Raw genomic sequence first — 17,294 nt, 5'->3', positions numbered from 1 at the left:
GGGAGAGGGTGAGACTGGAGGGAGAGAAAGAGAGGGAGAGAAAGAGAGGGTGAGACTGGAGGGAGAGAATGAGAGGGTGAGACAGGAGGGATAGAATGAGAGGGTGAGACTGGAGGGAGAGAATGAGAGGGTGAGACAGGAGGGAGAGAATGAGAGGGTGAGACTGGAGGGAGAGAATGAGAGGGTGAAACAGGAGGGAGAGGGTGAGACTGGAGGGAGAGAATGAGAGGGTGAGACAGGAGGGAGAGGGTGAGACTGGAGGGAGAGAATGAGAGGGTGAGACTGGAGGGAGAGAAAGAGAGGGTTGAGACTGGAGGGAGAGAATGAGAGGGTGAGACTGGAGGGAGAGAATGAGAGGGTGAGACAGGAGGGAGAGGGTGAGACTGGAGGGAGAGAATGAGAGGGTGAGAATGAGAGGGAGAGAAAGAGAGGGTGAGACTGGAGGGAGAGAAAGAGAGGGAGAGAAAGAGAGGGTGAGACTGGAGGGAGAGAATGATAGGGTGAGACAGGAGGGATAGAATGAGAGAGTGAGACTGGAGGGAGAGAATGAGAGGGTGAGACAGGAGGGAGAGAATGAGAGGGTGAGACTGGAGGGAGAGAAAGAGAGGGAGAGAATGAGAGGGTGAGACAGGAGGGTGAGACTGGAGGGAGAGAATGAGAGAGTGAGACAGGAGGGAGAGGGTGAGACTGGAGGGAGAGATTGAGAGGGGTGAGACAGGAGGGAGAGAATGAGAGGGTGAGACAGGAGGGTGAGACTGGAGGGAGAGAATGAGAGAGTGAGACAGAAGGGAGAGGGTGAGACTGGAGGGAGAGATTGAGAGGGTGAGACTGGAGGGAGAGGGTGAGAGGGTGAGACAGGAAGGAGAGAATGAGAGGGTGAGACAGGAGAGAGAGAGTGAGACAGGAGGGAGAGATTGAGACAGGAGGGAGAGATTGAGACAGGAGGGAGAGGGTGAGACAGGAGGGTGAGACAGGAGGGAGAGGGTGAGAGGGAGAGACAGGAAGGAGAGAATGAGAGGGTGAGACAGGAAGGAGAGAATGAGAGGGTGAGACATGAGGGAGAGAATGAGAGGGTGAGACAGGAGGGAGAGGGTGAGAGGGAGAGAAGGAGAGAATGAGAGGGTGAGACAGGAAGGAGAGAATGAGAGGGTGAGACATGAGGGAGAGAATGAGAGGGTGAGACAGGAGGGAGAGGGTGAGACTGGAGGGTGAGACAGGAGGGAGAGGGTGAGAGGGAGAGACAGGAAGGAGAGAATAAGAGGGTGAGACAGGAAGGAGAGAATGAGAGGGTGAGACATGAGGGAGAGAATGAGAGGGTGAGACAGGAGGGAGAGGGTGAGACTGGAGGGTGAGACAGGAGGGAGGAGCGGAGTGGAAGAGAAAGCAAAGGAAAAGAGAGGTGGTGGTGGGACATCACAATATCACAAACTTAGGTTTCGTTACTTGTTGGTGTTTCTGGGTGTGAGTGAGACTGCGCCACAAACACACACACATTGTGTATTTGCACACATACACCCCCTGTGATAACGGTCATCCTCCACACACACACATTAGACACACACATGCTGCAGGATTTTAGGGAACAGAGACGGCTGCCATCAGCGCTCCTATTGGCCAGTGCAGCTAAATGAGAGAGGGGCTGGACAAGCATGTGTGTGAGAGTATCAGGGTGTCTGTTTACACAACACCCACAGGCCTGCACCTCTCTTGTCATGTAGGTGCTCTCTGTCTCTCTCCCCCTCACTTTCACCGCTTGTCATCCCCGTCACTGCTCTCGGATTGTTGACGACGGGCGGGATTTGTAGTAATATAGTCCACACTGAAGGAAGAAAGATGGAGGTAAGGTTGTTTTAAGTTGTTTTTTTGGTTGGAACGTGTGTTAAACAGTTTGTGGTGAATATTTAATTTGACAGTCCTTTTAAAACATTCCAGGTGTACTGCAGACACAAAGTAAAACATTTTCCCATCCATACACTTAGGCTAAATTGTTAAAAAGGTGAGGCTGTTGAGATGACACAGCAGTGTGAAGTGGCTGGCCGAGGCTCGTGTCATGTGAGTGTTGCTGGACAGTGAGGTTATTTTGGCTCAGGGGGGCTTGAATAGGGATTCCCATTGTGAAACTCTAGCTGGTATAAAATGACAGTCTGGATTCCACCTTCTGCACCTCCACTGCTGCCAGACGGTCGGACTCGGTCATTCTCGATGGGAACAAGCACCAGCTGACTGTCATGAGATTTCTGTTGTTTTTGTATGATGTCTCACACCCGTGTGGAGAGAAGTCTGGACGGAGCCGTACTGAAAATGGGTCAAATTACATTTTAGTCACTAATTGTTCACAATCAGTCGAAATGGGCGTGAGCAGGAATGATGTAGGTCAGCAGAGTGTGGGTCAGAGAAAGCGAAAGCAGGACAAATAGTGCTGAAATCGGCTCGCTCTCGTAGCAATATAGATTTCTATATAGATTTTCCTCCATTTACAACTGAGGCCCTAAACTGAAGGGAGCTACAGATTACACACGTATGCACGGTCTGACCAACTGCCCTGAGCTTTTGTTTTTAGGGTACCCGCCCGTCCTCGGGGTCGGCCCTGTCCCTCTGTGTGAGCTTCAGTATAACAAGTCATGCAGAATACACACACACACACACACACACACACACACACACTCACACTTACGCACACAAAATCACACGAGTATGGCAAATGCTGAGTCAGTGTTACAGCAGTTCCATCTGGAGGTACTTGTTTACAAATTATGTTTTAAATTAAATGTATATTTTCCAATATAAGGAGGAGCCCCGTCACCGTTCAGTGAAATAAGCACCCTGCTTGTCAATTACTGATTGTACTAATTCAGCTTGGTGTGTGTGAGGGTCTTGGGTGGATGTTGCAGATCATTTGGGTTAATGAAGAGCTCGCTGATAAATGTCTGACCCCTGTGTGGGTCAGAGAGACAGGTATAGGCTTTGATAATAGAAGTAGGAGGGAAAATATATAAATATATATATTATATGTCTTGGAGGCAAGGGATGTGAAGGAGAAATGGATAAACGAGTGGAGGAGAGGAAGTGAAGTGCTCTTCCTGATTAAGCAGCCGGAAGGCTACTTTTAAATTCTACTTATAAATCCATAGTATAGTACACAGAAGAAACTTCGTCATGTGGGTTTTAAAGGTCAATAGTAATAGCTAGAGGTTTATATATTGTCAACCAAAATGGTACACATATAAAATATTAAACGGTGTTTCTGTGATGTTGTTGATGCGAGGTAAACTCTTCTTTTCTTGGTCCAAACGTTTTGCTCTTTTTAGTGTGAGAAAATCAACGTAAACTGGCTCCTGATGGCCTGTAACTTGGCTCTACACAGAACTTCTGCAAACTTGAGCTTTGAAGTTAATTCTGGACAATGGGAACTGTATCTGTGATGAAACCAATCTGGAGCTTTTACAGGGTTACTGCTGATCCTTCAAAAGTCTTTAAAGGCATTCAATAATTCAATAATTCAAAAAAGAACAAGGTATAAGGTATTAAAATGTCTTGTGTGTGGCCCTAACCCTTAGTATCGTCTTAGTAAATCATGTTGCTTCTCCTTCAGCTTTGGTTATTGATTGTAGGAGCCCTGTTTGCTCTGAAAAAGCCAGTGAGCTTTGAGGTTGAGTATTTTGTCACACATTCTGCAAACTAGTCTGTCGAGAGCCACTGACTTGCTTGTCTTGCTTTTCTTGTCAGTGGCTTTTGCTTCTTGTCAGTGTCGAGAGCCACTGACAAGAAAAGCAAGACAATAAAAAAAAAAAAAAAAATGTAATAGTGACCTTCGTTTGAATTGATACATTGTTCTTTTCTGCTGCTGACTTCTGATTATGTGTTCAAGTTATCTCTATATTACCACTTAAGCTCTCACAGAAGCTCTCTGGGACAACACATATAAACAAACATTGTCCTTATCGCTCATCCCTCCCAGCTAACACAGGAGGCAGTGCAAGTTATATACATGAAACTATACAGTGTGTGTCCCCAGGTGATGCAGGTTGTGAGGGAGCAGATCACCAGGACGTTGTCCAGTAAGCCGACCTCCCTGGAGCTTTTCAAGAACAAAGTCAATGCCCTCAACTACAGCGAGATCCTCAAACTGCGGCAGACAGAACGGCTGCACCAGGAAGAGACTCTTGCTCCGCCCGTACTGTGAGTAGCAGCATGTTTGAAAATGAAAGACCAGTTCTGCCTTTGTGTATTCAATGGCCTAATGCACACAGGGTTCAGGGTTTGGTCATTAATGTGGATTTGCAGGTATTTCGTGTCCATGGTCTGAAGACGGGTTCGTGTCATTTGCTTGTAGTTTAAGTTGTTTTAATGGAGTAAAAGTAAAGCAACACTGTGTCTATAGCACAACCCCATCAGCTGCTCTATTGACGACTCCAGATAGTTTCCACCCCTATGGAAGCAGCGGACAGCTGACCACACTGTTGTTTATTATGTTACTGTTTGTCACTAAACAGTAACACAGTGTAACAGGTGTGTTGCTGTCACATTGAGGGGTCATGCATCAGGCTGGCATAAAGGTAGTTTTGGATGCTAACAGGATTATCCTGGTCAAAATATCTGCGATTCACGATATTATCCCTATAATCATCGAAAAAGGCTTACAACTCTTAAAGTTACACTAAAACATACTTTAATCAGTTTACGTTGCATTTTTTTAAGACCATTTCTGATAGGACCCACATCTGTTTCTAGTGAGAAACAAACAAGAAATGAGGTAATCATAAATCATCTCTATTTTCCCTTCTCTACCATGTTAGCATTTTTAAGTCACTCTTGTGAAGATATTCTCAATTATAAATAATAATAATAATAATAATAAATAATAAACATTCACCGAAATCAACTTATGGTGATCCCAGAGCGTCCCATCCCTGATGCTGATCCCATGTGATGAGGCATTTTGTTGAGTGTGTATGTGTGTGTGTGATTTTCTTTCTAGTGAGCTCAAAGAGCGCCTGAAGCCAGAGCTGCTTGAGTTGATCCGTCAGCAGAGACTCAACAGGCTGTGTCAGGGAACAATGTTCAGGAAGATTAGCAGCCGACGCAGACAGGGTGAGAAAGAGCGCACGCACGTACCCGTAGAAAAACCCTAGACTGTATCTTATTCGTCTTTAACTCGACTTATCTTATTCGTCTAACTTCTCGATTTTTCTCAGATAAACTGTGGTACTGCCGCTTGTCGCCCAATCACAAAATGCTTCACTACGGGGATGTGGAGGAGGACGCGGACAATCCACCAATTGAAACACTGCAAGAGAAGAGTGAGTTGAAGCTGCGCTTCAGATGTCAGATGTAAAGATTCAAAGAAAAAGAAGAAGAAAATTAGTAGGAGCCCTGATTTATTTTTATTTGAACACATTTTGACCTCCTCCTGTTTATTACCTCCAGTTCCAGTAGCAGATATCAAAGGCTTGCTGACGGGAAAAGACTGTCCTCACATGAAGGAGAACAAAGGCAAACAGAACAAGGTCAGCAGCATTCTTCATCTTATTATTATGCTCATGTTCATCATGCTCACATCTCGTTGTGTTTGTATGTCGGGGTGTAACGATGCATCAATCTGGATCGATATATCCATTCGATGTTCAATTGATGTCCAATATCATCCAGGCAAAGTGAAAACATCGATACATATCATTATCTTTAAGATACGCCTTCATTTCAACATGAGAAATGTGACACTTTATAGTGAACAACACGTCTACTTTTAAGAAGAATAGATTGTTTATCATTTAAATGTCTGGAAGAGACAAGTAATGTCTTGTTTTTAAATAACTGGTGGTGTTGAATCAGCTTATGATATCGTCTCATATCGATCGCAGGCCACTGAATCGAATCAAACTCATATCGTGGCAGACTTTTTGATAACAGCCAATAAAAAATACAATATCGTGTTGTGATAAATCTTGTTCTTTAAACTCCTGTCTGTTTGTGTTCCTGGACGTGTCCCTCGCTGCAGGAGGTGCTGGACCTGGCATTTAGCATCACCTATGATGTAGAAGAGGACAGCCTTAACTTCATAGCACCCTCCAGAACTGATGTGAGTCTCCAAATTTCAGGCAACATTTTCCTCTTTATCAGTTTCTTCTTTTCTGTGTGCGTTATGATGTAAAGTAAGAATATCACCTCCCTGGCTTCCTCTCTCTGTCAGTTCTGCCTGTGGACAGATGGACTGAGCGTTCTGCTGGGCCGGGAGATGAGTAGTGAATCCATGCGCAGCGAGCTGGAGATCCTGCTCTCTATGGAGATTAAGCTCCGCCTTCTGGACCTCGAGAACGTTCCCATCCCCGACCGTGCGCCCGCCGTCCCCAAGCCGCCGAGCAACTACAACTTCTGCTACGACTTCAGCCAGACTGAGCAGTAGAGTAGGCCGTGTGAATGTGTAAATATATATGTGTGTGTGTGTGTGTGTCTGAAATAAGAGGTGTGTGTGTGTGTGTGTGTGTGTGTGTGACATGTACACAAATTTATAACATTAGATTAGTGGCCTGGTCTTCTGCATAGTGCACGTGGGTGTGAACTGCTAATGCTGCAGATTATCTGAGAGAGAAACATCTTCAGTTCAACGCATTAACAAAAAATATGAAATACAACCACTCAAGTAATGGTACTTGTTGTTTTGTAATCATTTTATATTTCTAAATATATCTAAAACTATGTATGATACATGGAATATGTGTGTGTGCGAGGCTGTATATTCTTTGATCTTTGTCTCAGAATGCTGGTTGTGCTCATTTGTTAAATTCTTTTTTTTTTAATGGGCATTAATAATAACGCAATGCTTTCTCGAGATGTGGTACATGTTAGACTCATATCCAGCATATGAAGACAAACAGTATGTTTCAGTGTTGGACAATATTTTGCTTAAATCAGAAATATACATGACATAGGTACTGGCCTTGGTACAGATCCCAGCGGCTCTATACTGTGCAGCAGAGATGCTCTGTACGACTTTTATTAGGTACCAAGCTGACTTGTTTTTTTACAGTTGTACATTTGGCATAATCAACAGTTTTCTATCTAACTAGCACAAATGCAATCAGTGATCATCATTTTATTTTCTCGACTGTCTTGGATAAGATCTTGAATTGATTTTAAAATGAATTGATTTCATACAATGTAGTGATTATAATATGATGGGGGTGACGTGCTCAGTCCCAATGTGCTACACTCTCACTCACCAAGCACTCAGTCGCTGCTCAATAACTGACACAGATCTGCAGAATAACGTCAGTCACGACTGTCCTCTGCACTGCATTCCTGACACTTTGTGATAAATATCCACTTTGAATCAATTCACACGAATAAACAGTTTGATTTATAATGAGAAAGAAACAAGTGTGTGTGTGTGTGTGTGTTTTACAGAGTAGCCAAGGTTTGACTTCTCTGCGGTTTATTTATTTTTTAAAAGTCAGCATCTTATATCCTTGATTTTTCACCTTTACAGTCTATAATTCTCCCTCTGGCATCGTGCAGCATACAATGTAACAGCAGTACAACATTATTCTACAATGCACATACAGTATCAAGGGATGGATTATAGTTAGTTCAACACCACAGTTTGTACTATTATGGGAAGCTTGTCGTATGTCCACAAATTTGAATTGAAAAAAATGTTGTGACGTGATGTCTGCAATTTGTGGGATATTACTACCTTTCAATAAATTCCTTATCATTTGAGACTCAATCTGACTACATGTTGATCACATTGGATAACACAGGCAGTTTTCAGAGAACTCTTGGAAAATATAAACCGCTAATTGAATGAAGTCTCCATCTTCTGTCCCTTTGCCTCAGAGTGATAGGCTGAAGTTTAACTATTTGACTTCATTTCCATCTGTACTTGTACTTTAGCAACATGGAACCATCATTGTAAGAACAAATATTTCTCCTGTTTTGATGTTAAAAAATGTTTTATCAAGAAATGAAAAGCACTGTCACCAAAGCTTCAGTGTGAGCATCTCAACTCAGTCTTACCTTCTTTTACTGCTCAAAACAACAGGAATGTACTCATGTTAAGAAACATTGTAAAATGTAAGAATATAGTCTACAGCTTATCTTTCCATTGTTGTCACATAAAAAATATATAATATAATTATTCTATAAAAATCTCTTATATTTTATCATGGGACTTCTTTCCTTCACTTGTTCTGCTGAAGCTGTGCAAGTCTTTTCTGAGATACTGTTAACGCTTCAACGTAGATAAAAACATCTTGTTCTACAATTAAAACAACAAACTAACTCTCTCGTTCGCGCGACATATTACCTCCTACAAATAAATGTCCAAGACAACAATTCTCATTATAATGAGATACTATGAGAAGATGCTCTTCTTACAGTGCCAGCTGTTTCTCTTGTACACATGTGTAGAGGAGATCTGTGCCCTCAGTGATGGTGCACCACATACACTGAACATAAACTTTACTTCTAAACCTTTTGTCCTTGGAATCGACAGTTAATGATCTTTGAATATTATGTTTATGGTGCACGTGTTTTGAGTCAGTTTTGTCTGAAAGACCTGTAACGTCTTCCCCGTCTGGTTGTTTGACTTTCAGCATGAGCAAACATGAAATGTTAACAATACAGGCAGAAGTTGTGCCACATTAGTTTCATACAAGTAGTACCTGTCTCACAGTGAAGGGACTTTTATAAAATCACTTACAGGGTGACCTACTGGTGACCGGTATAAACTGTAAACTGACAACGTTTCAACATTTTCCTTCAGTTCTTGTGCAAAGTGCTGGAGTGTGCAAAACTCATGGAGCAGGCTTTGGTCAGTCATTTTTTAATAGAAAAGGACCAGCAGGACATTCAGTCAGTCAGAGTGTAAAGGAAAAATCTGCCCCACCTATGAATTTGTAATGGACATTTTCCAAGAAGGGCAGCTGTGATTGGAGGAGGTCCACGGTTGTTAATGAGATATTTTTGCACTGTGAGACGTCGAGTGTTTGCAGACGGTCACAGTGCTGCACCAGGAGGAACAAGGATCTGCGGGGTTCAAAGGTCAAGAGATGAAGAATTCATCGTTAAAGGGACAGCACCACAAGACTGACACTACAACTATCTAGGTTGATAAACAGCACTACTTTTAATATTGGGGCGAACTGTCCCTTTAAATCTGGGGCTACAGATACAGTCGACGTTGGGTTGTATGCCACTCACCTGTCAGTGATGTTATTGCAACAGGAGAGGTAGAGATGCTGCAGCCTGTGTAGGTACGGTGCAGCCTGTGCCACGCCACGGTCACTGATGCCCGGGCAGTGGTTGAGTGCCAGGCTGGTGAGGCTGCGGCAGTGCCAGCCTACCGACGCCAAGCTGGCGTCAGTGATGTCCGGCAGCATGGAGAGAGACAGGCGGCGAAGGTCTGGGTAATGCACCACCTGAGGAGAGGAGAGACCGTATTAACTCCTGCTTTCACTTTTTATATTCTGCATTCCTGCTGCAAACTGAAACATTTGCGTCTCCTCGGTCTCCCACCTGTGTTATGCTGCTGTCGGTGAGTTTGGGGCAAGCAGAGAGGTCCAGCTCCTGCAGCCTGTTGAGAGCTAAAAGTGAAGCTCCAGCCTGCTGTTTGAACTGCTGCAGGTCATTCTGCGTCACCAGCTTGGGTCGCTCCTCAAACGGCAAACGAGGAGGCTTGAAGAAGCCCATGTTGCCAAAGGTCCGGGTGAACCTGGGACCCTTGTCTACCTGTTGAGATAAGTACACTAAAGGGATAGTTTGGATGTTTTGAAGAGGGATTGTATGAGGTAGATGGCGGCACGCCCCCAGTCTGGTACCTCATACAACCCCACTTCAAACTAATCTGAACAATTCCTTTTCTGACTCGTCTGTGCTGCTCACCGTCTCCTCGTCAGGTTCACTTTTGGTGGTTTCCACAATCCCCAGCAGACCCCAGTCTGTGACTTCTTTACAGCAGCCGAGCCGCAGAACTACCAGCCTCTGCAGGTATGTGGCTATAGCGTGCACTGACAGGTCAGTCACGTTAACACATAACGTCAAGTCTAGCTCCCGGAGAGTATCCCCAAGAAGCTGCGTGAGAGAGAAAACTGCAAGATCCTGAAGAGAGAGGAATTCAATACATGTATTTTTAATACAGATACACATGTAAACACACACACACACACACACACACACACACACACACACACACACACACACACACACACACACACACACACACACACACACACACACACACACACACACACACACACACACACACACACACACACACACACACTGTATAAACACACTCACCCTAATGTAGGTGCAGCTCTTGAGGCTGAGTGTCTCCAGCTGTGCTCGTGCAGCGGTGCATCCCGTCAAGCCTTTCACTATCTCTGTTCCGCTGACGTGCAGACACTCAGACAGGTCCAGACTCTTCAGGGACGACACAGACAGAAGGTCAGCGAGGCCTGTGGACAACACAAAATCATCACTATGAAGTGTAACAGTTCTCCAGCTGACAGGAGGCTGTCATTGGTTGGATTTTCATGTTGAGGATATTCATGGACTCCAGAGAATGAAACTTTATTCCTCCATGTAAATACATTAGTCAACTAACTAACTCTGTACAGCAGGTGGTGTCACACTTCCTCCACCAATGATTACCAATAGAAGAGTAAGAAAATAACAATATTAATAAGTAGTTATATAGTAGATGATAATAAAACCAGACTCCTAAATAATATGCTAAGTAATCAGTTGTAAATCATAAGCTCCTATGAATTTTAATTGTTGATGTATTATGTCTTGTTCTAATCGTTTGCCTTCACTCATTATAAACTCAATTCAATTTGGACCATATTTCATCATTTAACAGGTTGATTGATGTAAGAATTGCCAACAGAATACAGTATAGTTTTTAATAAGCTCATGTGGGCTGATTAGTCTATTAAGAGTAGCTGTTAATTCAACTCTTAAATGTTGTATGTTGTTATGAACACTGGCTCCTAATGGCTACTCAGCAAAGTGCTGTTTAGAGGGAGCTGCGGGGGGAACAGCCTGTATAGCCGGCATACTTTCACTTCTTACTCTGTTAATTATGAATGAATTTTGACCAAACAGTGTAAAGACTAAACAAAACTGTGAGTTTGATGTTGTTTCTGTCCATGAAGTGTGTTTTGCAATGAGTTAACAAGGCAATTAAGCCGGTCTTGTTCAGTGAAGGAGAGAAACGTGAGTGCAGAAGGTGAGCGGTTGTATTTTTATGTGTAGGTGTAAGAATATTTCCTCCGTTGATATTTTGTGAGTTTATTTTGTCTATTTGTTAGACTATAAAAGCTAAGAGAGCTTGTGTAATGTAGTGGACTAAAATACACCATGTGCACCTTTTTCAGTGATCCTCCAATTGCGGGACAAGGAGAGCCGTGTCAGTGACTTCAGGCCCTGTGCTACGGCCTTGACAGACCTGCTGGTCAGCTCAGTGCAGGCACTGATGTCCAGTCTCTGCAGGCTCGGCTGGTGCTTCATCAGAACCTCTATTGAGTAGTCGGTGAGCTCCTTACAGCCGTGCAGACACAGTTCCTCTAAGACCAAATCTTGAACCTGCAACAGAAGAAATATAAAGAAGAAATAATCAAAAAACTCAAAATCCTACAATATGTGAAAAGCAATTAAAACTTTTTATTTTCAAAGAAGTTAAAGGAAACGCTAAAATTATGAAAAGATTCTACATCATAAATGAAATCTTAACTAATATGAAAGATTCCTGGCTGCTCAAGCTACATGTATATAGAAGCTGCCGCAGGGCCTGAAGGCATCCCAACCTGTGCAATAGTGCGTAGTGACTCAGGGGTGATGGAGGTTCTGCTGAGGTCCAGAGCTACGATGGTGGAGTTCTGCTCTGATAACAACCTTCGCAAGTTCCTCAGTGACAGCAAAGCTGACGAAGCCTTAACTGCTCCCACAGGGCACCCTCGATATGGGTCGAACTCAAAGGCGATATGGCATCCGGCCAGCGAGAGGCGGCGGAGGCGCGGGGTACAGCCGGTGAGCCGATTGAAGGTGAGATCGGAGAGGTAGCGCAGATCAGACAAGTCTAGCTCCTCCAGACCCAACAGAGCGGACCTGACCTGGAACAACAAGATGGAGTTTGACCTGAACATGGTATTACTACAGATAGAAGAACAATACAACGGTGCAAACATGTCTGAATCAGTATGAAAGGTTACATTTACTGTAATAATGAGGGGAACGCCCATCAGTCACCCTCATGATTACATTTATAATCACTGCCCATGCCCTTTTCTCCCATTCATGTCGGGACAATAAAACTGAACATTGTTTTAAAATGTTTTTGTGACCTGTCATCCCCATCACACATATTTTAACAAAAGATGCATACAAATTGACATAATCACATTAAAAATGTTTTGTAGTTTGGAAAATTGTGCAGTTATAAGTACTATTAATTAATATTTTTTTAAAACAAAGTATAGTAAATCTTTCTTCTTATAAAACAACTTTGTGTGGTGTGATGGGAATGATGATTTCCTCTGACTGTTTTAATAAAATCACAAAGATTGTATATTATTCAAAGAAATTCAGCATAGCCACTATCAGGAAGTGTTAATACACAGGATGTAGAAATATAAACATATTGAAACATTTCTCTAAATACATTTCATTTTTTCTAAAATGTTCCAGACCAAAATGGTCCGTAGTTGAAGAATCACCCATATATGACTATATCTTTTATACAAACATAAATGACTACGTTAGCTTTAGCAGGATTTCAGTTGGGGATTTTTCTTAATCATGAAAATGTTTAGTTTTCTGTGTTATTTTACTTATGTGGAATGATAAACTGAGTAAATGTTTTAGGGGTCCGTGAGTATATTTAGTATGTATTAATTGTTGTATGTCATGTTTTAAGCTACTGGATGCCTGAATTTCCCTCGGGATAAATAAAGTATCTATCTATCTCACAAACTAGCTTTCACTTGATGTAGCTCTCTTAAGCCAATAGCTGCTGTCGCTCTGTCACTGAGGGTGTCAGTGCAACAGCACAGTGCAGTAACTTAGTGCAAGCGCAATTTTTACACGTCGTTTTACATTTGTATGGCTTTTTTTCTTTGTTTTCTAGAGAGTAAGCTTTATGTAAATACATCTCACTAACACTGTATGCCAGGTGATGTAATACTGTCACAATGGAAGAAAATAAAAATAATAATAAGTAGTTATAAAGTAGATGGTGGTAAATTCTTGAGATCAGACATAACCACATTATATGTTAAGGAATCAGTGTCAAATCATAAGCTCCTATGAATTTACATACTGACCACTTTCCTCACATCAACTCTGAATCAGGTGCCAACGGCCCCCAAACCAGTAGCTCATCATTACCTCCTTTTTACATATTACAGTATAAGTTAGTTTTTCATTGGCCTTAATTGTTACTAGGAATGCACCATTACTTCATAATAACCTTCCCATTGCTTAAAATGTTTGGGTTCCCTTAAGAAAAAAAAGTAAGGTACCAAACTCATGTTGACAAAAGATATGTAGTTACTGTGTTCTGACTTTTTGGGACAGAGTACATCCATGCAATCTTAGTCCTTCAGTGTCTCAGTGGCCAATATGGCTTTGGCCAAATGTTGTTATTAATATTTCCTGTTATTAAGCTCAACTGACTCCTTACCACAGCGGCCCGGGTTCGAATCCGACCCGGGGCTCTTTGCTGCATGTCATTCCCTCTGTCTCCCCCTTTCATATCTCTTCGACTATCAAATAAAGGCAAAAGAAAGAAAAAATCTTAAATCTTAAAAGAAAAAAGATGATGCTTGATGAACAGACTTTCAGGATGGACAAGAAGACATGGGGGCAGGATGGTCAGCTTAGCTAAAAAAAAAAGGTCTACCTCAGCCCACCAGCACACAATTACACAATATATAATACCTGCTGTCTGTGCTCCTCCCTGGAGAGGAAAGCCCCAGACATGAAGAGGCTGTCCAGCCCCCGGAGGTCCAGCCTACGGAGGGAGGTGAGGCGAGGGAGGAGGGCCAGCAGAGAGGCCTCTGTCATACTGCTACCAGGCAGGGCCAAGCTCTGCAACTTAGAGCCCAAGCACAGACCCACCTGAAAAGGGAGTAAGACAAAAAGAGAAAGTAAAGAAAAAATCACTTGAGGAAACAATGAAACAGGTGAGGTAAAGCAATGGAGAGATAAAAGTGTCAGCAGGACAGAGAGAGTGGGCAATGGTGTTTAATTCACTACCTGCTGTTTTTCCATGCAACAAAAAAATGACATATGGACTCTCTGTGATGGTTATAGCATCACCAAATTTCCTCAAATAAAAAAATTCCAACTTTGACACGCTAGATCAGATTGAGGTTTTACAACTTGGTAGTTCCACAAAAAAACAAATTCAATGCCTGCATGTTCATATGCAAACACACACGATATTGATGGAGTGATAAGAGTCATTGAGGGTAGATTTTACAGTAACTCCTGCAGCTGCTCTGAACTTTGGACCACAATGTGGCTAGTTATCTGTAGTACATCCTGGTTAGTTTTACGGGAAATCAAAATGATAAGGGTGATACAATTCAAATACTCAAAACCATGTATGATTAAAAAAGAAAATCTTGTTCCTGGCTGCCTGAATGTGAGCCTTCCAGCCTTTCTCGCCTGATGTCGTTGTGCTTCTGAGTTGAATGAGTTTGCTCAGAATCTTTCAGAAGGCTTTCAGAAGCCCGAGAGGGGGAATTCTCTGGACCCACAACGAAGCGTGTGATCATTTGAAGTGAAAACACAACGCTAACAGTATCAGGGTTCACATGACAGAAGCAATATCATTTCCACAACAAAAGCTAGTGTTTTAATACAGAGGGAAGATATTAACACAGACTATCAAAAATACTCCCAAATATATGTTTCACCCATCCACTTCTGCTCACGATTTGTTTGGCCACAATGTACCTTAAATATTCTGTATGTAAGAAGTGGACGTCACCCAATGGTTTGTGGACTGCCGTTTAGAAGCATCGAGTTTGGCATTTTGGCCGTTGCCATCTTGTTTTTTGCAACCAGAAATAACATGAGAGGGTAGAGCACTGGGAGAGCACCCAAACCGGACAACACCGTGGTAGAAACCTGTCAATCACAAGGTAGGCTTGTCTTAAAGCATACGCTACTTTATCCTCTATTTTACTCTAAATGGGACAAAAATGTACTAAATGAACATCATGCTGTTTATAATGTTTACTGAGGTAATAAATGAAGTGAGAAGTTTTTTCTCATTGACTTGACAGTGGAGTTACCCCCTGCAGGTTTAAGGCACCTCCGCATTGGCTTCACTTTTCAGACCCAGAGGTTGCTGTTTGACCATAAAGAGGAATTTATTTTGGGTTCATGAGGAAGTTTCAGGTGTTCTTCAGTAAAATAGTAATAGTTCAGTTTTAGCAATTCATTCATTAAAACTTTGGCAATTACCATATTTTACAGTATATCTATTGCTCCCTATAGTCATCCAGTCAATACAAATTCTCTTAGCTTTCATCTTCAGCTCTGAAAAGACCTGAGCATCTCAATATGCGTTAGACAGTAACCAGCCGCAAACATCCTAACCAAGGCAATAAAGTGTTTTCAATCAGAACAGCATGCTGCACCTCCAGAAGCAGTGATCTGGACATGCTGAAGCCATCGAGCTGCTTGATAATCAGACTGCAGCGTGACTTTCCGCCCAGACCCCTGATCAGCTCCAGGGACGAGGCTGAAGCCGGGAAGCAGAAGGTGACATTCTTCTGCACAAGGAGAAACAGACAGAGAAGAAGCATTGAGTTTACTCTGCCCTCAAGCATCACACAGATCCTTCCACAGTCCCTTTTCAAGTAGTCAACACTGACCAAGTGTTTCTGAAGTGTTAATTATGCAGATGTATCATGCAATATGCTCTGAAGCAACTTACCTGAAAGTTTGAGTCCTGACTGGCATAGTACCAGGTGCGGCAGACCAGCGAGGCATCCTTCCTGTCTGAAGCGTGAAGAAAGCTCAGGATGTAAACTATGATCTACAGCAAGGGATAGGAATACAGCATTAGACACATCCAACTAACAGCAATTTATTAACTCATATTGTCCTTTGAATAGTTTAGTATGTCATAACACGCCCTGATCCACCAGTAGACTGTCAATGTGGCTCTACTGAGAACCGGCAATTTTCTTTTATCCTCTGTGGGGGACATGACACTGAGGCCTATATTTCAAACACCATGTATGCAGTCTATTTGAGTGCTAATGTACTGTAAAAAGCTCATCCTGGGGCATATCTTCTGTCTTTTCAAAATGGAAGGAATTGCACATTTATGTTTTTCATCAGGATGTTGTTTTTTGTGTCTGAGAGTCTTAACTATATTATATTAAAATATAGGAAATGTATGTACATTTTAAACCATGTCCTTTGCAGGGCACAGTGGGACTTGATTCCTCTCTCTTTCATCTCTCATCTCATTTTCAACCATTTTGTTCAGGAAACAAAGCACTGAGTGAGGCAGAAAAGATTTGGTTAACAATGATTGAGGAAGAGTCACACAGATGACTGTAGAATATTTGGCTTGTACACACATGTGCACATGCACACACATTATGTATAACCAATTAAAAGCAAGCACAATACCTCTAACATTACATTTCTTAAAAGTGAATTTAATTATATAATGTAAAGGTTGTTGTGGAACAGATTGACTGATTTTTCTAACATTTTTGGGAAACGTTTTTTTGTGACAGGTTTACTACATCTCAATTACTTAAATTATGTAAACAATGGTAATAATAATAAAACCTTTTTTTCTTCCAGGTCTCTGAAATGTTATTTCTGTAAACATAAAAAAATATATTCTAGATTCTTCTTTCATTTGATTTTTTACCAATACATTAACTCACCTCCAGAGGCAGCTCAGGTGTTTCTATAAGGTCCTCCTCATTGCAGTCTTCCATCTCAGCTTCTCCTTCGTTGTTATAAAGTCCAGACCATCACAAGTGACTCAGTTGGCCATTCAGTAACGTTAGCTAGCTGCACAAGTTGCAAAGCTGCAGCGTTTAGTTAACCAATGTTAGCGTTTACGCTAATAGCTTCTACTTGCTTATAAATCGTAGACTCGTGACATTCTTATCCGGAAAGTATCGGAAACAACGATCAGCTTCAGATCAATGGAAGCCAGTGAAGGTCTGTGTTGCCTGCTGTCATCTCACTAAGCTAATTTACACTGACTGTACCACAGGCTGTACATTTCCGTAGGCAGTCTGACTGGG

General features: G+C 42.3%; 2 protein-coding genes across 6 annotated transcripts in view; one reads left to right on the top strand and one right to left on the bottom strand.

Moving 5' to 3' along the window:
- The window catches only part of elmo3 (engulfment and cell motility 3), a 25,368-nt gene extending 17,642 nt beyond the window's left edge, over positions 1-7,726 (top strand). For 3 of the 4 annotated variants that reach the window (XM_029433755.1, XM_029433756.1, XM_029433758.1), the window contains 6 exons: positions 4,016-4,179; positions 4,979-5,091; positions 5,196-5,300; positions 5,428-5,507; positions 5,999-6,079; positions 6,191-7,726. In XM_029433755.1, coding sequence (XP_029289615.1) covers positions 4,016-4,179; positions 4,979-5,091; positions 5,196-5,300; positions 5,428-5,507; positions 5,999-6,079; positions 6,191-6,403 — 756 coding nt within the window. In that variant the 3' untranslated portion in view covers positions 6,404-7,726. The remainder of the gene's footprint in view (positions 1-4,015; positions 4,180-4,978; positions 5,092-5,195; positions 5,301-5,427; positions 5,508-5,998; positions 6,080-6,190) is intronic. The other variant, XM_029433757.1, reaches the window with a different exon arrangement.
- On the bottom strand, positions 6,912-17,294 carry fbxl9 (F-box and leucine rich repeat protein). 2 transcript variants are annotated; one of them, XM_029433759.1, is made up of 11 exons: positions 16,926-17,294; positions 15,953-16,054; positions 15,654-15,788; positions 13,942-14,121; positions 11,811-12,116; positions 11,373-11,589; positions 10,300-10,457; positions 9,883-10,098; positions 9,517-9,729; positions 9,202-9,419; positions 6,912-9,027 (listed from the first exon to the last, which is right to left on the bottom strand). In XM_029433759.1, exons 1-11 carry the CDS (start codon positions 16,977-16,979, stop codon positions 8,859-8,861), a joined length of 1,968 nt encoding a protein of 655 aa, XP_029289619.1. In that variant the 5' UTR covers positions 16,980-17,294; the 3' UTR covers positions 6,912-8,858. The 2 variants fall into 2 exon arrangements, with proteins under 2 accessions (XP_029289619.1, XP_029289620.1); XM_029433760.1 differs by lacking the exons at positions 15,953-16,054; positions 16,926-17,294 and adding an exon at positions 14,965-15,138 and having other exon boundaries at positions 15,654-15,773.

Source organism: Cottoperca gobio, chromosome 6, assembly GCF_900634415.1.
Source record: "Cottoperca gobio chromosome 6, fCotGob3.1, whole genome shotgun sequence".
In the NCBI taxonomy this organism is placed as follows: Eukaryota; Metazoa; Chordata; class Actinopteri; order Perciformes; family Bovichtidae; genus Cottoperca; species Cottoperca gobio.
The sequence above is the reverse complement of the archived record's forward strand: the minus strand, read 5'-3'. Positions and strand labels throughout refer to the sequence as shown.